This window comes from Larimichthys crocea, chromosome XIII (genome assembly GCF_000972845.2).
Source record: "Larimichthys crocea isolate SSNF chromosome XIII, L_crocea_2.0, whole genome shotgun sequence".
NCBI classification, from domain to species: Eukaryota; Metazoa; Chordata; class Actinopteri; family Sciaenidae; genus Larimichthys; species Larimichthys crocea.
Window position 1 is genome coordinate 42105601 of NC_040023.1, and position 23279 is coordinate 42128879.

The following is a 23279-nucleotide window of genomic DNA, read 5'->3' on the forward strand; positions in this document are numbered from 1 at the left end:
AGGATATAATAGAGGCACTTTAACAATATTAGAAAAGTGATGGTCAAGAACTCTCGTACAGAGATAAAGGCGGTATGTCTGTAAATGTTGCATATAGTTATTAGATATCAAAGGTACGGGGATTGACAGCAGACCTGACAAGTAGCTTGCATTTACAACAGAAGCCAGTTTAACACATCAATAAACCTGAGGAAGGTTCATACCTTTACAGAGAATACAAGATCAAGGCCCGCAGCTGTCCTGCTGTTCTGTCTATGCTGCAGGTTTCACAGCTCCTCTTCTTGCCACTGCTAACCAACTCAGCCAGTCTGATAGTTTACTGTCAAAGAGAATTTCATAGATTGTCAGGAAGCATGGCGTCAAGGAAACAAATAAAACAAATGTGCCAAATGTAAAGTGGATGTTTAGGAAAAAACTGAACTGTGTATCTTACCTGTAGCTGAGAAAATTAGTGCTTTATCTCTACTTTTCAGCTTATTGTAATATGATATAATCCTCATAGACTTTTTGGTGGCTTATTATGAGATGCCTATCCAGATTAGTGGACGCACAGCCTCAAGCAGTCCTTAAGTCAAGGCACATAAGACAAACTGACACAGAGTAGAACAAGTCAGATCATTCATGAATGAGTCAGTCAGCATGCTCTTATAGCTCTGGCTTAATGTTCCCCCCTCAGAGTCTGTAATCCTTAGTTGGTTACTCTAATTACAGAAGACATTAAGCTGTAATCATGACTCCTCCTCATCCAGCCTCCACGTCACTTTTGTCTGCCTGTGGTTAGGACTTCCTTTTCCTTTCCTTAAAGTTCCTATTCACTTTCCTTTCTTTAACTACTACATTGTTGACACATGCGTGAATATGTATAAATGTGATGTCCTCAAATTTCCATTCACCAGAACCACCATGTGTCTAATTAGATCTAAATTTGTAGTTCAGTGCAGCTAATAAATCATGGAGCTTTTTCTGTAGTACATCGTTGTATTTGCAGCACTCGGAGCATTAGTGGTATGAAAATACATCCATGATGCGTGAGAAAGTGAGCAGTGGCTTTTACAACTTGGGTGTTCGCATTGTTGGTGGTTCTGGTTTTAAATTACAGTGACAATGCTGTCGTGTCATGCTGCAACATATATGCAAATAAGCTTAACAATCTGGGGCCCTATCAGTGATCCTGTTTCTTTTGTAATTGTGGGAGTTGCTCTGACCCCAGAGTTTAAAATAGCTCAGAACATATAGAATTTATAAACACTTTCCTCAGGGGGATTTTACAATAATTTAATAATTTTCCACGAATTCATGACATTAAACCCTCTTAATGGAAAAAAATGCTTTAAAATAACAAGCACACTTTACATTGTAGGGCACACAAAGGTGGCTACTGAACTAACAAAGGTCATACTATTAATGTATAAAACCAGCGCATGTTTACTTAGGGCTGGGCTTTTTAAAATGAGCTACCTTTTATATTTGTGTCATTCATACAGTAGTCTATTTGCCACATAGGTGCCTCACACATAACAGATGTGATATTTTTACAGCGGGTCATTGTATTTCAGTGACATGTACAAAGTGAATACTTACTAGGGTGCAACGGAACAAACTACTCTTAAAATGATGTAAGTTATGTCTGAAACCATGATGTAAATCCTAATCACAGGATGTCAAACAGAGGAAGTCAAATAATACAGTCTGGTGGGGATTAGATTCTTTTTTTTCTGTGGTAACTTCCTTTCATTGGCTTTTATGCCACACCTGCATAAAACTATAAAGCAAGTACCAACAGGAAAATACAGTCTATGGTTGACTTAGTACTGCATGTCTGGAAGTTTCTTCATCAGCTTTTGTATGAATTTATACTCATAACAAATTGATGAGTAACTGTTGATTAAGGTTATAAAAAGCTGCTAAATAAAATAAATAGAAAAGTATTATAAAAGTATTACATGTTTCCTCTACCAAAACTTTGTTAGTGCACTACTTATTTCTTCCTGTTTTGATCCATTATTCAGCAACGATCACAATGTTCTCACACTGTCACAGCAACGTTGTCGAATCCTGGAAGTAGGACACTTTCTCTGATAAGTTTCGAGCCATATTCCACTGAATGTAAATGAGTTCAGCCATAGGCCTAACAGTGGAATAAGTAAGTATAAGTGGCACAGAGTCACCTGACATGTGACAAGACCGTTATCAAACACTATATCCAATTTGCAGGTCTGACACAGAATTAGCTGCAGTGCATGGAAGGTGGATGTCACAGTTCCTGGAGGTTTCTTGGTGCTACATTGCTCCTGACAGAAATATTGCTGGAAAATGGAGAAGAAGTTGAACAAAATTTGTTGAGTGAGGACAGATGAGAGAGGCAGCATATGGGATCAATCTGGAAGAAGCTCAGGCGGCTCACAGAGGACAAAATGCTGTGGCTCAGCAGCACCCACACCAAATGTCTGCCGGATGCAGGCGACATCAACTTCTCCAAGGTCAGTTTGTTTCAGCTCAAGTAAATCATCATTAGTAAATCAGGTCATTAGCATCCCTATAGATCCCCAGGATAAATATGAACATTTAATTTCAATTTATTAATCTTGCTCTGTGCTCTTAATGTAACTTGTGATGTATAATAATAATAATAATAATAATAATAATAATAATATGAAGCATTTAGGCTATATTCTCAAGAACCATAAATGGCCAGTCTGGTCCAAAGATGTAAAAATAGCTTTATGTTCCAAGTCTAATTAAATAATACAACAACATAAACAATAAAATGAGACGATGAGTCAATATAAAATAAGATTTAATTGATGTTAGCATTTCAGCAGCACATGAAAATGATTATGGAGGCAGGTAAGAATTGGATACACAATAAAAATGTGGAGAAAAAAAAGTTAATCATAAGTTACAGCTATCCAGCTATCCTATCAGGCTATATCTTTATATAAATGCATATTTACTGTAGATATAAATATGTATATTAAAGGGGAAATTAAAAAGAAGTATCTCTGTCAGACATGGCAAAACAGATACAAGATATTAAAATGATAAAAGACAATAAAATTGAGAATGAAAACAAAATAGTACAAATGCCATGCACCACTGAAAGGCACATTTCCATTACTGCCTGTATCAATAGACGGTTTTTTAATTTGAATCTGAGTCAGTGAGTCAGAAAGACTTACTGTACATCTAGAATCAAACACGATGTCCACAATGACGTGTGTTTCTTTTGAAATGTTCTAGTTATTCATAACATTCCATTTAAATGAGGCGCGGGCATGTTGGAGACCTGCAGGCTTTAACTTTACTACCTGGGCAGACAGGCAGGCAGAGGGAGGGACAGACTCCAGGTGTGTCCTCACTTTAACCGTTTGAGAGAAGCAGGAGATGTGAAGTTTGAAACACTGACAGGAAGGGAAGGAAAACTGTCGACATTTTACATTTCTCTGTTCATTTTTTTTCATGTCTCGGCTTCACTTTGCGAACTGAAGAAGATGAGCGGCGGCGTGACGCAGACTCTGGGAAATGGAGGAGACGAAGCTAACGTGAGTGATGAATAAAACGAGCTGAAATGTTTTCAGTCAAAGACACACTAATGTAATACCAGTGAGCTAAAACATCAATTAAACGTGTCTGTGGTACTTAATCATACGGTTATAGTGATTTAATCTCACTTTATATGTCCTTTATATGTCCACTGGACTTTATTACAATAAATAAGACATCAATAATGAGTTTCACAGTTGTGAAAAGTTACGTTATTGCCAATTGTGTAGCCGAGTATTTTTGGACTGTCGTATTTTACAGAATTTTGGGCACATTTTATTTAATTAATAGACATTTTAAAGTTCATTTTAGGTTACTGTGACGTTAAAAATAGAAAAGAACTTTTCCAGACACTTAAACAATATATATTGTGGAAATAATTAATGAGATTGAATGAAATTAAATGTGTCCTAAAAGCGAATATGCCCGAAATTCATAGATATCATCTTCTGAAGAGTTTGTATTCAACTTCCTTTCTTTCTTCCTAACACAGTTTAGTGTTACATGTGAATGCAGATACTGTCATGTGACACATGTTGTCATGAGTGATTGTGCATTAACTCAAATGTGTGTGTGTGTGTGTGTGTGTGTGTGTGTGTGTGTGTGTGTGTGTGTGTGTGTGTGTGTGTGTCTGTGTGTCCAAAACCATATTTTAATGATCATAGCAAGGTCATGGCAAACAGCCAGCTTTGTGAGGCTGGCGGTAGCTTTAGGCTGCTGTATGTCATCATTTAGTCTTGTAATATCTTGTAGACCCGGCCGCTTAAATGAGACGACTGCAACTGAAAAACCAAAGTAACTTGACTTGTACTTGAACGCCACACTGGATTACTCTGCTACTTGTTGCGTATAAGTTGAACGTCACTTACTGTGTGTTTATCATTAACTTTTCCCATAGAGACGCCTCTATGTGTCACTGTGTACATTACGCTTTCACTGGAACATAAACCTGCAAGAATAAGCGTGGAGCTCATATCAGATTATGTTTAAAGTGTTCACACAGAAAGGGAAAGCCAGCACACTGCAGTGGGTGTTCTTTCTCAGAGTGCACTGCAACTTGTTATAACAACGAATTGATATGTTGAAACAAGTGGCCTACTTCAAATATTAAACGTGAATGAAATTATCATGCCCTCTAGCCATGTGTGATTGCTTGTTCGATTCTAGAAGTTGATTAAATGAATCCATTGTTATCGCTCCACTGAGAAAACAATCTATCTGACATTTCATAATGTACAATTTGCAGAGAATTACATGATGAAGAACTCATTGACAACGTCCTGACACACGTTTTGTTTGGGTAGTTGGATAAAAGCATAGTATGTTCATTGGCTGTCACATAATGTTTTTTCTTCTGTCCAGATCTGATTTCAATGTCTCGTGCAAAACCTGCTCTGTCACATCTTATTGCACAGTGTTGTCATTACACATTTCCTCAGAGATACCAGTGTGTGATGGTGTCTCGCCAAAGTGCACCTGAATAATAATTTGTCAAATGAAAGGTTAAACATTACATAACTTTTTTATCGCGGTTAAAGGAAGTCACAGGCCTAAAGCTATAAGTTAATAAGTACTCTCTTGCATCATAATGGCACACATGTGCCAGGATGGTGACATAAATGAACAGATCATTTGTTTATACACATGTCTGGCAGGAGAAGGAGACATGCATAGTCATGCCTGGACTGATACACACATTTCAAATGAATCTGTAGGAGCTGCCAGCTTTGATGGACTCTCTGTGTGATAAAACAAAAAAGAATAAATGCTTAGAGGAGCAAGGACACTGCAAGAACACTCTCTAGGACATTGCTAAATGGCACTTTTTGCACACTAGTTGTTGTTGTTTTTTGTGCTTCCTGTGACTTTACTGTAAACATGAGCTTTGACCTCGTTTACATCCTGTGTGGCAAACCCTTGTTTCCACTGGGAAACCTGTTTCATCACACCTCAGCACATTTCGCAGTTTAATTGCTTTTCTCGACACGCTGTGTGTTCTGTCATGGCGTGAGAACATGTTGGCAACTGCGAGAATGATCCATGTAAGGATATTATTAAAATAGCTTAGCTGGATTGTTGTGGGCTTTCTTTTTGTCAGCTCTACTCTATACTTAAATGGCTTCATAAGAGAGATGTACTCTCGACATTGTTAAATGGCATGTTTGTACTGCTCACATAACAACAAAAGGATAAGCAACTATATACAAATAGCTTGTGAAGTAACACAGTGTTTAGTACACATGTGCACAAGCTTTTAGTCTGCTCTTTTTGTGAAAGATATAGAAACATGCAAAGTGCACGGACAGAACTTAATCAGTAACCATTTTACTAATGATTTAGGCCTTTAAGTTGTTTATTAGTGTCAATTGTAATAATAAAAAATAATATCAATTGTACAACAGTAAGTTCCAACCAAGTAATTTGATAGGATAAGAGGTGTTTCATGAGTGCTGATATAGAGCACAACAGCACTGGGACCTTTAAGATGTCCCACTCATTCGTTTCATTGACATTTGTTATCTATCTGAAATTATAATGAACTTTGCAGTGCAAAGACAAACATTTTCCACTAATGACATTTGACTGTTGGACAAAAAGCAGGAAAGAAGCCTGGATATTTACCTCCAGGTAACCTCCAGGTGTGCTCATGACATATGACATCAGCCGACCTAGACAAATTAGACAAGAGCAAAAACGAAGCTAACACTATGAGGCAAACAGCGTGGGCTTTAAACTGCTTTCAGACTTGGCTTAAAAATATTAACACTGACTGGGCCGTGGTAACATGTAGACTTAAACAAAGCTAGCAAGCTAATGTTGATGTGTTGCTTGGCGACAGTGCAGTACCAGTCTATTAAATAGATCATAAAAATTTAATAAACAAACAAATCATATCTCAATCTGTTTTTCACTTAGTACTGTAAACTAATAAATGGCGCTTGTAGAACTGTGGTCTAAAAGCAATATCACACTTGTGTTGTCGTGTTGTTATACTGACAAAACTAGGGCCCCTAACTTACTAACAGATATCTCCATTATGAATGAATCTGTTGATTATTCTCTTTATTAATCAATTTATCCCTTGGTCTATAAATGTCAGAAGATTTTGTAAAATATCCATAGCAATTTCCTAAAGCCCAAGGTGACATCTTCAGTCTTGTGTTGTCCACCCAACAGTCCAGCACAGACACACAAGTGTATTATTATAAAAGATGATGGAAATCATTAAATAAATACATACAAAGTTTAGATAATTGGACACTTGAACATAAGCATGAACTTATTTGGACAGTGGCATTTGACTTCTGTTTGCACAGTTTTGTTTGCATTACACACATTCACTGTGCCAGGGAGGCTTCATTAATCTCTCTTATATAACTTGCAGCACACATTCCTCAGAGTGCTGCGACCTACCACTGTCACCATGCGGCTGATCAATTAAACCTTCTTCATTCCACAGTTGTATTTATTAGTCACTTATTGTCCAAAGAGACCTGTTAGTGCATTAGTTTAGGCTACATCTCAGTGTCGAGGTTTAATCTTTAACAGAGACTGTTTAATGAACAAGGTTCCTCTGAACTGTTGTAAAATGTAAAAATAAAAAATCCTGTTCCGTCTGAAGTTCTTTTCTAAAGAGAATATGTGGCTTCCAAAATGTCCCGCAGTTTTGAGTCACCCTCCACAAACTTTTTCTGTTTGGACTGTGTAATCTAATCAGACACATGTTCCTTCCAGAGTTCTTTCCATTGTGTATTTGGCATCACTGTCCTGCAGGGGAGGCTAATAACTATGTGTCTCCTCGGACTGGCACTGTAGCTCTCTGACTGGAGAACAATCTGGAGGAAAAAAGGGTTGGGCAGCTGGTGGAGCCTCACCCAGCCATGTAAGGCAAGACAGCCGTGGCTTCCCACGCACTTAGTCACAGCGACACAGACAGTCTAGATCACAGCTGCCTGAACATCATCTGGAAGAGTCCCGGACAGCTTCGTCTGCTCAGGTAGATATCAGACTGATCCTGTGAGATAAAGTATTGTTTGGAATAGGGGGTCGTACAATGTGAAGTGCATGATGGTATTTGTTGTAGTTTTGAATGCTTTATGAATTACGGTGAGGCGAAGTCTTTGTTTACATAATTCATTTGGTTATGTATTCATAGTGAACTTGTCATACCTATGATAGGTTGGAGTGAGTTTCCCACACACAGATCTAAAAAGAGATACTTAAGAAAGTTATATACAAAAATAGACATTATTTACCATGCTCAGAGGAGCAGGGTGTATTTAGCATAATTTAGTTCAGTCTGAGTCTATGTGAGTTCATCTTTATTATATTTTATGTATCTTATTTACAGACCAGCTGAATGCAAACATTGTCACAGAGTTGAGACGAGAAGCAACTTTAAAACTTTTTAGTGTCACCTCCCATTTGTCAGTTACTTCTAAAAATGATTCCCTTTCTGTTATGTTGATGACACATGCTGTTGGAATTAATCAGAAGAGAAGGGTTTATAATTAACACGTGTGACGTGTGTTTGGCGCAGGACTTCCACCAGTTACCGTGTTGTCTTATGTTGTTTTAAGTGTTTTATGCCTTTTCTTATCACTCATAGCGTGTGGAGTTGTGTGTTGCTTGGCAATAAAACTGCTTTGTTTGACTGCACTCTAAGGTGGATGTGTTTCACACTTTGCTGTGATTTCTCTTGGCATTTGGAATGGGAGTTTAGATCCTGGTGTTGGTGCAAATAGTTATCTACTATCTGTGAATGCACACAAAATCTTCCTTTCTGACCTTAGAATGATTTAGTACATATATTCATAGCTATGTACTCATTGCTGTCCTTCTGTACCACTGAGTACGGCAGTGATATCATCTCCAAACCTGCAAACAACAGTCATGGGGGAGTTTGTTTGCTCAATGATCGGGATTGGATGGTCCTGTATTGATTGTGGGAGGTCACTGACTGTATGAGAATTCTCTTGTAGAGAGTGAGGTCAAGCAGTGATTTCACCTCCATATCAGTAAACATGAGTCATGTTGGGCAGATGATCTGATCCACATTGTTGTTGAATGTCAGAGATAATATGTTCTCTCCTACACTGTGCTCTACTTGACTCTGCTCTACTGCAAAGCCGTATTTAAGGCTCCTCTAACATCCTTCCACTTTAGAGCTGAAACAATAATTAATAGTTAATCTAGTGATTAACCAGTCATCATAAAGGTAAGAGTCATATTTTGATAACGATGTTATCAGTAGTTTCTCAAGCAAAATACCAAACATACCGAGTTCCAGCCTGTCAATCATGAGGACTTTTTAAATAATAAACATCTTTGGATTTTTGACTATTGGTTGAAAAAAAGACATTTAAAGATGTTACTTTGGGTTTTAGGAAATAACTTCTGGCCTTTTATAGGTGAAATCAATCAATCAAAAAAAAGTAGTAATAGTTGGGTCCAGCTTTACTGTACTTCACCTCGTAACTCTTTAAGTTATTGATTTGTACACTACGGCACTTTAAATTCTTTAATGCTCTCATCTCAGAACCTGTACATAAGAGTTGCAGAGGAAAGCAAAGTGTAAAGAAGCTATAGCTCTGCTCAGTCGTCCCCCTCTTTTATCTGTCATGACAAAAGCAGGATACTAGAGACAGAAAACAGATTCTCCCTCAGGGATTGCTGCTGCAGCTAAAGAGCAGTGCTCTAAAAGGTGCTGAGTAGGAGCCTCCAGTGGGGATTATTTACCTGAATGTTTCTTTGAACCCTTTTAAATATTTCCTCTTCACGTTTTCCCATTTCTTTATAGTTTCACACCAAACAACGTCAAATCAACTTGATTTTATTTGGACACACTTATATTAGGTGTGAGCTGAGAGTGTGGCCTGCAGTCTTTTTATTTACTCATTTTACTGCCCATCTTGACCAGGACTCCCTGGCAGAAGATATATTGTATCTCAATGGAACCTTGTGGGTTAAATAAAAGATACATAAAATACCCATTACCTTACTGGAATGCCTTTATGTAAATAAATCCATTTGATGTTGCAAGGTTTTCCCGCTAAAGGGCTTTATGCAAATTGTTACACAAGACATGCAGAGAATTTCACAGTTGCCTTTTGATCTTATCAAACTCGTGATGTAGATTCATGCCAGGAAGGGAGAATCAGTCAACTGTAATGAAACAGCTGGCTGAATGACTGCTGTTGATATTATCTCTAATATATAAAACCTCATTTTAATTAGATCTGTTTAACTTGGAGATTATGACTTTATTATGACATGGGTTTATACAGGTGTAAACATAACACTCATGCCATATAAATATGGGAAACACAAGGATTAACCTTAACTTTTAAGTCTTTATTTTCTTTGTTTTCAATGTATATTGTGGGTTACTCCTCCTGAAAGGGAAATGTGCAAATTAAGTGTTCTCTGAGCTGCACAGACAAGTCGAGTGAAGCAGCACTTTCTGTCTCTCTTTGCCTCAGCACTGGAGGCAGATAGTTATTACGGGCTACAGAGGGGCTGATCACATTTTGATTACATTGGAAGGGGGAAAACACATAAGCCCCATGTTTTAAAGGAAACCAACAGCAATTTTAATGATACTCCTCTGAGTCGTAAATAAACCTTTCAATATAACATTAAGTTGACGTGATGCAGCAGTATAACCTGTTTGCTTAGACTAACAGCCTCATATCTTCATATTCTTCATTGCGCACATTTTCTGACTCACGTCTGTTTTATTTTTGCTTGTCAATACACGAATGTACAAGCTGTTACATCAGGACTAAACAACAGTTAACAGTTGCTCATATATTAACTAGACAGCCCAGGACCGCAAAGGTATGCAGTGATTCAGTGTTTAATTACGCCTTGGAACACACTCATATGTACAGGCCATTTGGCCTGTAATAAGCACATATTGTAGGAGTGGTTCCTGATCAACCTTTTGTTCACCTATAATCATTTGTTGGCATTGTTTTCCTGGTGCTGTGCAGTCAACTGCAACGTGGTCAATCAAGGATTTTGAGGTAACTGTGAATCTGGTGACACTTTGATAATATGCAGAGAGTTCTTTGGTGTGCACCCACAACACCGCAATATTTCAAGAGCAACATTGTAGTTTTCCATATTTTGTTTTTGTTTTTATGCCATAAAAAGGATTTTTACCATGGAAGAAGGAAACTCCTTAAAGGCATCCAGCACAGCAGCTTGGCACACGCCGGCGGGCAGACTTTAGAATTAATTTGCAGATACTTATCTGTGATTTACCTTTATGAGAAAGATCTGGCTGTTTTTTTGAAAGCTCTGGATGAGTGTCAGAAGTACAGAGAATTGCATGCGGTGAGGAGCAGAACATTGTGTTTCTGCTGTAAGCACCTCCCAGGGTGTGTCTGTCCCACGATCTTCTTCTCTTCTCCGGAGAAGCCCTCGAGCTTTCGCTCCCTCAGATCTCAGTGCAGTGTTGGCCTGCCTGTCACTGCCACGGCTCTGATGGTTTTCAGAAGCGGCAATTACACACAAAGACCTGCCATTCAGTCTAAACCATTTAGCTGGCGTTTAACATGCAAAGCAGAGTACTGGTTGCTTACGCAAGTAACCAAATATGTTAGCCACATGTGACATGCCGGGTTGCCCTCCTTTGTTCTTGATCCATAGATTACTGAACCGTATGTTCGTTGACATGACTTATGGGAGGCATGTTTACACACACTCTGAAACCGTAAAATGTTCCCACCCATTCACACGCAGGTTTGTTTTATGTGTCACAGTGGCATGCACACACTCACACACACTATTTCAGTCTGTTTTCAGTCATTTTTCCTGACAAGAGTCCTACTTGTTATCATGCTGATACCTTTTTGATTTTTGATGCTAAAAGCAATATTGGTATCATGACCTGCAGGCACCAGGTATCACCCAGTTAGTCTCTGGGCCTTTGTGGCGGGTTGCTGTTGTGCAAAGTTGTGACATAGAGCTGTAACATTCAGCCACACTGCCTGATGAGTTCCTTTCTTAGTGTGACCCAATGACTGATAGGACACTCAATGTGTATCCAGACGACTGCACTGCCATGGAGGCCAGATACAGAGAAGGGCTTTTCCCAGGAAAGAGGGAGTGGTTGAATTAATGAAGCTTGTGGAATTTGTCTGGTCGGTCTTAGCTTTTGAATGTGAAGCTAAATCTTTAAAGAACAATTTCAGAATGTATTATTCTGGTTAGTATACATCTCTTGTATTTTGATTGACTTCTAAGTCATTAATTACAGGTGTCAGGTTGACAGGGTCACTAAATCATGTGAGTAGTGACATTGTTACTGTAGTATGGTCTTCACACTTGAAGCTCACAACACACTGTGGTATGCAGAGAATGTGTCATTGTGTTTTTATGCACTTTAGCCACAAGCATCTTTCGTACATGGATCAAAGGTGTGTGTGCATTATATTAGGGAGTAGCATCTGTTTCCGAGAACCACCTGCCTGTGAAACCTGTAAAAATACCTCCGGCTTAAAATAAAAAAGCCCGTCCTGCAAAACACCTTTTTATGAGTGAAGTTTCAGCTTCTTCCAGTGTGACAACGGTGAGCATTCGCTATAAACACCTTTCTGCAGCACAGCTAGGAAAAACAAATCAACATGCAACATTATGGTCACTTATGAAATCTTTTCTCGCCTCTGTTTTATTGTTTAATCGAGTATGCATTGGTATATTGTTGGTATATATTTTGCACATAATAATAGTTTGGGTGATGCCCTACAGATGAAGTCTGAATTAACAAAGCAGTTGAGATAATTACAGTCCAGACTTCCACAGGACATTTTACTTGTTTTGCCTTTTGGTCTTAAGTTATGTGCCATTTGCAGAACTTGGCTTTTATTCTGATTGCTAATTTACTTTATTGCTGATGCCTACACAACGTTTACGGATGATTGCACCACAACATCACCACATAGCAAAAAACCATTATAGGCATCCGCCCCTGATAATGACTGATAATATCATTTCAGTACCTTGTGTACTCTAGGGTGGAGGCACATTGCATACAACAGCTTCAATGTGTTCCATACAGGCTTTTTTGTACATACACAGGCATGCATATGAGCATATACACTATATACACATGAATGCATATGTACAGTCACCTCATAGAGGCTTAAAGGATAAAGTATAATTTAGGTTGCTGATAAGATAAAAGCCAACCATGTTACATAACTCGCCCATAGACTTTGTCAAAGGGCCAAATGGTTTGTTTTCTTTGCACATGGAGAGAAAAGGCAATACAATTTGTGTGGAGGTAAACCTCCACCTGCTTAACTGGGTGTTGTCTACTTAAGTTATGTAAGTCTGTTTTCTTTGGAGGAAAGTTGTACTTTTTACTTGATGTAAAAATATCTTGTCATCTGAGTTAGAGGGGATTTAATCTTTTTTTTTTTCTGCACTCTTCTAAACCTGACATGTTTTACATTCTTCTGCCGTCTAATTATTCATTATTTATTAAATCATTTGGCCCTGGAACATAAAATCAGAATATCATTTTCAATTATAGAAATGTTTTGCGATTACAAAAGTTACGTACTCTTCCTGATGCCTACGTGAGGCCATTTTCAGTGCATGATCTCTAACAAGCTCTAACAAAGTTCTACACATGATATAAATCAGTAGCTCTGGATTATGATGTAACCTTTGACTAAATAAACATAATCAAATTCGGACATTGAACATCATACGCTTCCTGAGAATGCTCACAGTCTCGTGTTATAAAGAAAATATGATACTGTACTGGAGAAGCTGGCACCCTGTCAGCTCATGATCAACAAATAAACACACTACAGTTTAAAGGAGTCCCGATCGAAGCAAAGGACACAGTAAAGGCTGACTTTACAAAAACACAAGACATGATGAGTCAGAGTGGATCTGGAAGAAATAACCAGCATTAAAGCTGAGGCTGGTAAACAGAATCAAAATCTACTGGAACAAAACTGGAAACTACAAAAACAACATCTCTGATTCTCCTCCAATGTCATAGAATACACATCTTGTTCTGTCTTAATGTGTTGTTGACCAGACTATGTCCTCTAAATACCTTGTTTTAAAGTGAAGTTGTCAAAAACTATAGTTTTCACATGATCGTTTTTTGTTGCTAAGGTAACAAGGTTGAGTTGAGGGTGACTCAGCAGCCACAATTGTTTTGAGTGTTGGTATTTTTGGCCCCTACTGGATTGGACTGGTTTCATTTTCTCCAGTGAGTACAGTGTATGGTCATAATCACCAGACGTTGCCTGGAGGATGCAATGGAAATGTTTCCTCAGTGTCGGTTGCTAAGCTTTGCTGTTTAACCACGTGGCCTCCACGGAGGAACTCCAGTATGGGGAAGATTTATAGCTAAATGTACCCTGTTCTTTCATGGCTCCTCCCTCTCTCTCTCTCTCTCTCTTTCACTGATGACTTTCATTTCAAGCCCCTCTCCATCCTCTTCAGTGCTTCTTTTTCTCTCATAATCCTCCCCACTCCATTTAGTCATCTAGTCCCTCTTATCCTCTCATCTTTCATTTCAGGAGTGTTGCAGGCGGCTTGGACTCACTCTACAAGACCGGGATTGGTCAGGCTGCAGCTCGGAGCGCCACAGCAACAAGGTACATATTATTCTATATTATCAAAGAGAAGTGTTTTTTATGTCATTTAAAGGAAGTATAGGATGGGACATTTACTAAACTTCTTTTTTGACTGACTGTAGGAGAGCAGCATAGCAGTAGTGCTGCCACGAAAACCAGAAGAGCAGGAAGAAGCACTCATCACTCCCACTGAAGAAAAAGTTGAAGTCATTAAGGTTTGAGAGCTTTAAGTGTTTGTTGTGTTGCATAGTTGTGTGCGTGTGTGCGAGTCAGTCCGCCCCTTCACACTTATCTGAAGTATTTTCTAACATACCAGGTTTTTCTTGAAGCCCGACCAGAGACAGGAGAGAGTGTCAGGATGTTGACGGACGAGGTGTCACAGATTCAGGAGGTCAGTGTGAGACAGCTACTTTTAGACAATGAGTCAACGTTCAACCGCTAGTAAAGAACATCACAGTGTGCGTAGTTTTTTCTTGGTTGATGTTTAGTGACTGGGTTGAATACTATGTTTTTTTTGTTCGTAGGTGAGGTACTGTCTGAAGACTCTGAGGGAGCAGATGGCAGCCAGGCAGAACAGTAACAACAACAAGGTACACACCCTCTGCATTTTTGAGTTGTGAGACATTAATAGACACTAATCATTATTTATTATTTAGTCAATTAACACAAAACTAATTCACAGCAATTATGATACTAGTTTTATATTTTAAGGAATTTGTCTGACCAAAACAACAAACACTTGCTGTTTTTCTCTTGTGAGCAAATGAAGAAAGTATCTCCACCACTTTGATGAGACATACTTCAACTGACAAAGACAGTATGCTCTTCTACGTCTAAACAATGATGTTTTAAAATGAGCCAATGATTTTATTTCAGTTTTGACATTCTGATTCTGATTTCCAAATTATTAAAGCTATTGTTGCTAGAATTAGCCTTTATTTATTTACTGGATTGTTGATTCATTTTAGTGGAACTTTTTGTTTTTTAAAACAGGACTATGACGGATTATAAAGTGCTATATGGTTCCAAATGTTTTTAAATCAAATACGAGAAAACTGTTGAAGAGTAGGGATGGGAATTGATAAGATTTTTACGAATCTGATTCCATTATCGATTCTGCTTAATGATTCGATTCTTTATCGATTCTCTTATCGATTCTCATTTGGGAAAAAAGGTAATCTTCTAAATGTAATGCAGAAGGCATTTGTTTAATGTTAACTGTTATAGCATGTTTTACAAAGAAGCACATGGCACTAACATGGTAGGCAGTGTGTTACTTACCAGAGTTACCTTCTGTAGTTACGAGGTGGTCATAGCCTGGCTGCTCCTGCTGTTGCTAGGTTGAGATTCATCTCCAGTCCGAAGCTCGTCAAAAACACAACATTCATTTAAAAATATTATACTGTTATCTCCACTTTGCAATGATTGCAAGTCACCCTGTTGCCATCTTTTTTGGTAAAATGCAGCCAAACTTTGGAGCGTTTGAACTGAGTGGGTGCCATTGTTTACTACCGATTGCACTGCTTGTGCGAAACTGTAACTGTAAGTGTAAGTGGTGTAATTAGTCGTGATTGCTGGAATCGAGCGCATGTAACTTCTTGTGGAAGTTACGTGACGTAATTCGTGCTTGCTGGAATCGATAAGAGAATCGTTAGATAAACTGCCAAACGATTCCATGGAATTGAAACACACGGAACCTCAACAACCTCACCTTCTCTCAACAAGAACCGGTTCTCGATTCCCATCCCAGTAAGGACAAATCAGAGCAAGGAATCAACAATATAATACCTTTTAAAGAATAAACAAAGAGATTTAACACACTGAATTCAATCATTTTAACATGAAGGCAGTTTAACAAAACCAGCACCAGGACGATATGAGGACGCTGTGAAGTCTATGCTGTAAAACTAACTAGCCCATTGTAGCCATGCTATGACTGCTTGGTGCAAACAAGAGACATTACAGTAGTAACTGTGTAGCACTGTTTCAAAGATGACCATGCTTTCCTTCATCCGTTCTGTTGCATTGATCTTTCTCTGCCTCTCTAGTATTTGTACATCTTATAAGTGAAAGAAGAACTAAAGCTCTAACTCCACTAACCAGCCGCTGCTCTCTTCCTCAGTATCCCGTCAACGGCTTCAGGGTCAACGTGCCCAGCAGCCTACCAGCTGTCACCAATGGCAACACTATGCTCATTGAGTCAGATGCTCATGTAAGCTAATCACAGTTCAGCTTTCTCTAACCCCTTCAGAGGAGTGTTTGCTGTGGCTTCGATGATGTGATTAGTCATCAGTTTAATGTGAATGAACCTGGGGGGATTTTAGGGGGAATTAGTGTGAATGCATTCAAATCTGTATTTAAATAACAGCCATAACATTCATAATGGAACAAAAATGTCTGGCCCTCCAGCTGTTTCCCACTCACACCAGCCGACTGCCTGCTGCTCCAGAGAAAATGGTGCCAGGCACACGCTCGCATGCACACACACACACACACACACACACACACACAGCTACACAATATTCTGAACTCAGCATAACATCTCTTGTAACACAACACCATTGTCTACCAATGAAGTAGTCAGGGAAGAGCAGGGAGGTAATGTGGCCACCCCTATGCAGTGACCTGTATGTGTGGCATGTATGTAGGCGTGGGACCATTTACGCTGCCCTCCATTCTAACTGGTGTCATATTATAGAGCATGCAAAGTGCATTGTTTGCCTGGAAAATGTATTTTGTTCACTCAGAGATAAGAGATGACCTCGGTCTGCACAATTTAACAGACGTTCAGCTAATGGCTTTTCTCAGGCCAGACTAAACAGCCTTTTAAACATGTAGCAAATCAGCAGCTTCTCTTGTGTGTCTGTTAGCTCCTGCCTTGCCCTCAGATTGAAGTAGTTTGCCAGATTAAGCCTAATTGAGCACGTCACTTTGTGTCTGTTTGCACACTTCAGGTCGGGGATAATCAGCAGGAGAGTGTGAAGCTCAGGGAGACGACCAAGCGACTGTACGCACAGCTGAAGGAGATGGAGAAGAGGCAGCAGGAGGAGAGGGAGAGACTGCAGGTCTGTCTCACGAGATGAGTAACATGACACGATTTCCTGTCTGCAGCGATGACTCACTGCTCTGCTGCTCTGTCGTTCCTTTAATCACCCTCATTATGTGTCGATTTTATCTTTGGATTTCATCCCTCATCTGGTGATCCCCAAACTGTTTTGTCAACAGTGCATTCATCTGTCAGGCTATGTAGGGACGCTGCACACAGACTTCCTCACTTTCCATTGCAATGTGGGAGTTTAGTTTAGCTTTGAGTTTACTTTGTTTAGTTACTTTTTCACGCTTCATGCTAAAAACCTGCTTCCTAATATGTTATCGTTAACGTTATCCTGTCCTAATATGCAAAAAGAAAATAAACAGAGACTGAGGGGTGTGTCACTGAAGCACAGTTTTGAGTTACAGGTTAGCCAAAAACCCTGGTATAACTTTTATGACTGTATTTGCTGTTGTACAAATAGAAATTATGCCAACATCTCAGGCACGCTCACTTTCGGTTTTACCTCCCAGTGAAGAGGTTCAGATAATCTAACTTGTTTTGAAACATTGTCTCTTGCCCCATTGGATACTGTTGACTCAGCTGGTACTCAGATGAGTAAAATCTTTTATAACCGGTAATTAATGTATCTTGCCTAATTAGACCTCTTCAGGACAGTGTGCTTGACTGACATCTCCTTCACCCTTGTGTTGGTTTTGTGGGATGGGACAACATCTTGTTGCATAATTCCCTGTTTTGCTGCAAATACCTTGAACCTGAGCAGAGCTCTAATCAGTCAGAGTAAAACACCAGTTTTGGTGCGCAGAGGCTTTAATAGCGCATCAGTCGCTGTTTACTGAGTTCTTTCTCTGTGCTCCCCTCATAGGCCGAGTCAAATGAGTACGCCGTTCGTCTGGCTGAGCAGTCTGCAAGGCTGCAGAAGGCGGAGGAGTTGTCGGAGGAGAGGGGTCAGCAGGTGGAGGAGTTGCAGAAGCTGCTAGGAAGCATGGAGATCGAGAGCGGCATGCTCAAAGACAAGATGGCGGCAGGGGAGATAGAGCTGCTGCAGCTCAAAGCAGACAGGGAGGATGGGGTGGAGACTGGGCAGAGGTGAGGCAGGAAACAAAGCCAAAGTACAGCCACTGGTCTGAATAACAAGATGGAGTTTGCTATTTTTACATGCCAAAACTCAGTACACTGTGACTATAGATGGATTTATTCACTTTTATATCATCTAATGTGAGAGAATAAATCCCTAAATGTGAATTCGTCAGTTTGATTATTTAAAGAACTTGCTTCCTAGTATGTAAAATCCAGATCATATTATGACCTCTAGTCAGAATTATGAAATAACATGCATAGTGTATGGCTTTTTACTTTATATGTATCAATTTGTTATCAATAGTTTCTCATATGTGTATTTGCAGGTGTGCAGAGCTGGAGGAAGAGCTAGCCAACCTGAAGAAAAAGATCCATCACCTTGACGACATGTTAAAGTGTCAGCAGAGGAAAGTCCGCCAGATGATCGAACAGGTATTTATGCACACACGCAGGTTGACTAGTAATGCAAGGTGCTCTCTCTCTCTCTCTCTCTCTCCATACACACACACACACACGCACACACACACACACACACACACACAATGCAAATAAAGTCTCCAGTTCCCACAAATGCACAGGAAGCCATTGATAAGGAAATTAGATTTTGAGGAGGCAGACACATAAAGCGTAATTGATTTGAGGAAGTGGAGCCAAGCGGAAACATAGGGCGAAACAAAACTCATTTGTCATGAATAAGTGATGCTGCGTTTGCTCCTGTTGGCAAAGTGAGCTGTGTTTCCCCTGAGCATCTCATATATTTGTTTGTGTATGTTTGTTTTGTCATCAATACAGCTGCAGAACTCACGGACGGTCATCCAAGAGAGAGATCGAGTCATCAGGGACCTGGAGGAGAAGGTGGCTTTCCTGGAAGCTGAGGTCAGAAAACTTATTAAACTGCAGCTACAATATGAAACTAAACAAAAGAGGATACAATTTAATGTTTTTAACCCCTTACTGTCTGCAGAATAGAGAAATGCATGACCACATGGAGTACTTCCTGGCAGGCCAGGACCCTCCACCACTCAAACCCACAGAGAACAAGCCAGAGGTTGTTTACAGGTGAGTAACCTCTTACCAGTTTCTATTTGTGCTCATTTTCTCATTCACAGTGAGTTGAGAAGAGATGACAGTGTGTCTGTCTACCAGTCATACTAGTCAAATGTCTAAGTAAAGCTCATGACGCTGATTTTTGAGTTGTCATTCTCCCCCTCTGTACAGTAAACCACTAACACCGACGACGCAGACCAACAAGGCCCTGCCATTCATCAAAGTCATTGAGATCAAGTCCTGAATGGAGTGTCAACCAACAGAATGACCAGAAGTAAAATGTCATGTAAATATATATTTAACCACCTACCAGTATATTAAGTGTAGGTCTGCAGAGATTTAAAAAAGGCTGGCTTAGCAGACCTCATGGTGACAAAGCACATTGGTCTTTAGTTAGTACCTCACAGTTACCGTTGAGGCTGTTCTGCACACCTTCACTGACTCTCTCAGTTTCACACAGAACCTAAAATAGGAAAGTAAAGGGGAGTTCAAATTAGGATGCAATGATAGAAGGAATCCTAAAAAGGAAACCAGGAAGGAGCTGTGCAATGCAAAGAATTTTACTGAACTTCTGGGATATACATAGATACGAATTTGTGCTGTGCGTACTTGGGTACGTTTTCAAGATGCAGCGGCAGTAGAAAGAGTTCAGTAAAGTTCTCTGTGTTGTAGTTTCCCAGCTCTGCTTCTTCTTCCCCATGCAGAATCTGTTCAAACAGGTCAATGTAAAAAGGTGGGTTAAGGTTAAAAACTGCTGTTATTGTAAATTGTCTGTTACACATTAATTTAGACAAAATGTACAAATCACATTGTGTTGAGTGTTTTCAGCTCTTCTTACGACCTACGCAGCCACAGTCCTAAGCAGCAGGGTTCAGGGTCACATTCCTCAGTGCTTTGCACCTCATCGCCAATGGCAGGCATGCGGTTGGCTATGTCAATGTTGAAATATGATTTATGTTTAAATTAAATATCTTTCTCTGACATTAGAGTGGGTTGAATATACGTGTGATAATGCTGTTTTATATATTAGAATTTTGACTTTTATTTTAGTTATGCTGGAAAATGCCTACTAGAGGCTACTTGTAGAGATGGAAGCTTGTTGATATTTTAATTCTCATCTTAGTGCTTCCTCAGCACCCTTCTATATATTATATCCTGTTTTGTGCTAAGAGGTTGCATATTTAATAATAATAATAATAATAATGATAATAATTCTGACTTAATTGATAAACATATGTCCCTTTACATTATTGTGTATTGTTTTTTTTTCCTGTAAAATCCAGGTTGAACATTTCATGTTCAGAATTACCCTTTACTGTGAACACTGTAGATCAATATGTTGAAGTTCAAGTTGTCCTTTTACTGTAGACATTGTGAAATGTATGTAATACCTGGTTTATCTGTCTTATTTGTACTTTGTCAACTTTTACTATTCTAACTTTCGTCTGTTGTTGCATCTTTACTCCATGTCCTTGTACTGCCACCTAGTGGTGATATTAAACACGCTGAGTTGAGAGAAAGTGAGTTGTAAGGCTTTATCTCAAAAAACAAAACCACCTTACTTTAAACAGGAACCAAACAATATAACAAATAAATTATCATTGTCCATATAAATATCTTACATCTGTACAAACAACTCAATAAATCAAAATGTACACTCATTTACAGGTGAAATCCAGCTGATTTGCTCTTAACTCGGTTTGTTATGAAAACCCTGCCGGGTTGGCTACAATCACATGTCCTCTGAATACACTTATTAGGTCCAAAATAAGAACAGGCCTTAGTGCACAAGTGTGATTCACAAAGTATTGTGACTGTCATATAATATCATGTATGGACATGCTCAGAAGAGACATAGACCTCTCTGAACTTGTTGTCAAGTTTTCTGAATGAATTTCAAAGCTCAACTTAAAAACAAAGTCACAGTATGATGCACATCTTTTGCAGCATTGTGCACACACACTCACACAGCACACAAACATTTTCTGTCAGTCAGTGGCGGCAGTCTCTCACAGGGTGCTCTCCAGTGTGTTGTAGTTGTCTTTGAAACTTTTGAGCTCCAGAAAATGTTTGGGCCTCTTGCTGCGCTGGCCAGTGGAGGGCAGGTAGGTGACCTGGATGGTGGAGGGAGTGCTCCTCACAGGAGAGCCTGTTAAGTCCTTGGCTGCAGACTGATGATGCTGGTCTAGGCTGGTGGTGCTGGAATAGGCCTTCACCCTTAGGGAGGTAAAGAGAAGGTGATGCAGAGATGAGGGGGATTACTACACAAAAGAGTTATTACGTAAGGTGGATGGCAGTGCACAAATACATTATATTGTATATGTACAGCCTGATGAATATCCAATATCAGCAATGTTATGAGACTAACAATTTCAAGTCCAGTCTCAAGTCAACCAGTATAACAGCACTTACACATCAGCTAGTTCACTGAGAGCTTGCTGGTATTCAAGAAACTCTGCTTCCCCAAACACCTGAAATAGAGAAGTCAGATCAGTACCATGTTACAACATCGTAACCCATCAGTCCCACACAAAAACACATGTACACACCCCAGTCCCGTGGCGAGCGCTGTCATAGCCTTCAAGCAAACGGTCAATGAGCGCGCTGCGGCTGCTCTTAATCAGGGAGTGGGAGTTACGCAGCTCCAGCAGCCAGTTTCTGAAGTTGCGTCCGGTGAACGCACTGGGACTGCGGCTTATCTCCTGCAGAGGAATACCTGAGGTCCAAACAGGAAGGAACAAAAAGCCCAGGTTAGATATAAATGAAACACAATAGATCATATTATACAGTTACAAAAACAAACACACAAATATCCTTCATACTAATGAAATATTTGAACTGCTGCTTCTCCAAAAGAGGTGAGCGTTGAAGTGAATTTGAGGGACGATGAGCGTAAGAATAACGGATCGATTTATGTATGCGACTCCATGATCAGTATGTCTGATCATCACATTTGATCTCTCACCTGAGTCACGGATGGCATCCAGAGCTTTCATTCTGTACAGGTAGTTGTAGCAACCTTTGAAAAAACAGACACGTTCTTGTTACAATGCACAAAAAGAACATTGTGAAGATTCAGGTGGGAAGCTGATAAAAGTGACTGACTAATCTGAGATCCTTGCTTCAGCCTGTCGTCTTCCTCTGACAGGAGTCGAGGCTCGAAGCGGATCTCTTGGACCTTGGACAGTCTGGAGTCGATCTCCTCCCTCAAACCCTGCAAATGAATCCGTGAAGGAAACACACAGACACGTGAACTCTTACTGTTATCTGACAATTTAAGAGGTAAACAGTTTGATATGAGAGGAGATCCACTTTACCTTAGGTGCATTGTGGCCAATAGGTGCGTGAGGACCTCGGCGGGATCTCATTGCAAAGCGCATGATCTGCCTCTTTACGAAGATGAACAGCAGCACAAACACCTGAGACCGTGACAGGACAGGCTTCAATCATCAGCACCATTACATACGAGCTAACCAGAAACCCCCACATGGTAACATACTCACCAAGCTGCCATAGGCCATAACCAGAACAACATTAACCCCTGATAGCGGCGACGAGTCTGCCATGCTGCCAGTACACTTTGTCCACCAGTCGATAAGCTAACGAGCTAACTAGCTATCAATCTAAACGCTGTGTTGCTACATTAGCTTGGTGGCTAACAGTCGGGATAGCCACTGCATCGCAGACGAGGAACTGTTTATCATGTGGCAGCTTTGAAAGGACGTTTTTCTAGAAAAGCCAAACTATTCCGCGTCCATGATGATCCCATTCTTCTTAGTTCAGCGACATGTAGTACGCAGTTTAGCTTAAAAGCAGTGACAGCGACACTGACAGCTGATTTGCGACGCTCCAAATTACCGTAATAACTGTGTAAGGATGACTGGCCAGGTCAAACAACATACCTGGAGTTTAAATGACATTTTATGCAATATAAAAACATGTATAAC

The 23279-nt window shown here is 39.7% G+C and overlaps 2 protein-coding genes across 4 annotated transcripts; one reads left to right on the forward strand and one right to left on the reverse strand.

The window, feature by feature from the left end:
- Positions 1-3376: 3376 nt before the first annotated feature.
- tuft1b (tuftelin 1b) lies at positions 3377-20852 on the forward strand. 3 transcript variants are annotated; one of them, XM_010741651.3, is made up of 12 exons: positions 3378-3542; positions 14097-14174; positions 14276-14368; positions 14470-14544; positions 14678-14743; positions 16276-16365; positions 17108-17218; positions 18071-18294; positions 18612-18717; positions 19078-19161; positions 19250-19344; positions 19504-20852. In XM_010741651.3, exons 1-12 carry the CDS (start codon positions 3492-3494, stop codon positions 19574-19576), a joined length of 1146 nt encoding a protein of 381 aa, XP_010739953.2. In that variant the 5' UTR covers positions 3378-3491; the 3' UTR covers positions 19577-20852. The 3 variants fall into 3 exon arrangements, with proteins under 3 accessions (XP_010739954.2, XP_010739953.2, XP_027143009.1); XM_027287208.1 differs by lacking the exon at positions 3378-3542 and adding an exon at positions 7434-7540 and having other exon boundaries at positions 19504-19641; XM_010741652.3 differs by lacking the exon at positions 16276-16365 and having other exon boundaries at positions 3377-3542; positions 19504-19641.
- On the reverse strand, positions 20853-23199 carry LOC104927546 (uncharacterized protein C1orf43 homolog). Its single transcript, XM_010741650.3, has 7 exons — positions 22836-23199; positions 22650-22751; positions 22438-22546; positions 22298-22351; positions 21882-22048; positions 21745-21803; positions 20853-21549 (listed from the first exon to the last, which is right to left on the reverse strand). Exons 1-7 carry the CDS (start codon positions 22896-22898, stop codon positions 21342-21344), a joined length of 762 nt encoding a protein of 253 aa, XP_010739952.1. The 5' UTR covers positions 22899-23199; the 3' UTR covers positions 20853-21341.
- Positions 23200-23279: the final 80 nt, after the last annotated feature.

Bases quoted from the DNA above. Each gene is read 5' to 3' on its own strand.
- tuft1b (XM_010741651.3), top strand. From the start codon at position 3,492: ATGAGCGGCGGCGTGACGCAGACTCTGGGAAATGGAGGAGACGAAGCT. The intron at 14,744-16,275 runs GTACACACCCTC...TCTCTTCCTCAG, and splicing joins AGAACAGTAACAACAACAAG to TATCCCGTCAACGGCTTCAG. The intron at 18,718-19,077 runs GTATTTATGCAC...TCATCAATACAG, and splicing joins TCCGCCAGATGATCGAACAG to CTGCAGAACTCACGGACGGT.
- LOC104927546 (XM_010741650.3), bottom strand. From the start codon at position 22,898: ATGGCAGACTCGTCGCCGCTATCAGGGGTTAATGTTGTTCTGGTTATG. The intron at 22,547-22,649 runs GTAAAGTGGATC...ATTCATTTGCAG, and splicing joins TTGGCCACAATGCACCTAAG to GGTTTGAGGGAGGAGATCGA. The intron at 21,550-21,744 runs GTAAGTGCTGTT...TACCTCCCTAAG, and splicing joins CTCAGTGAACTAGCTGATGT to GGTGAAGGCCTATTCCAGCA.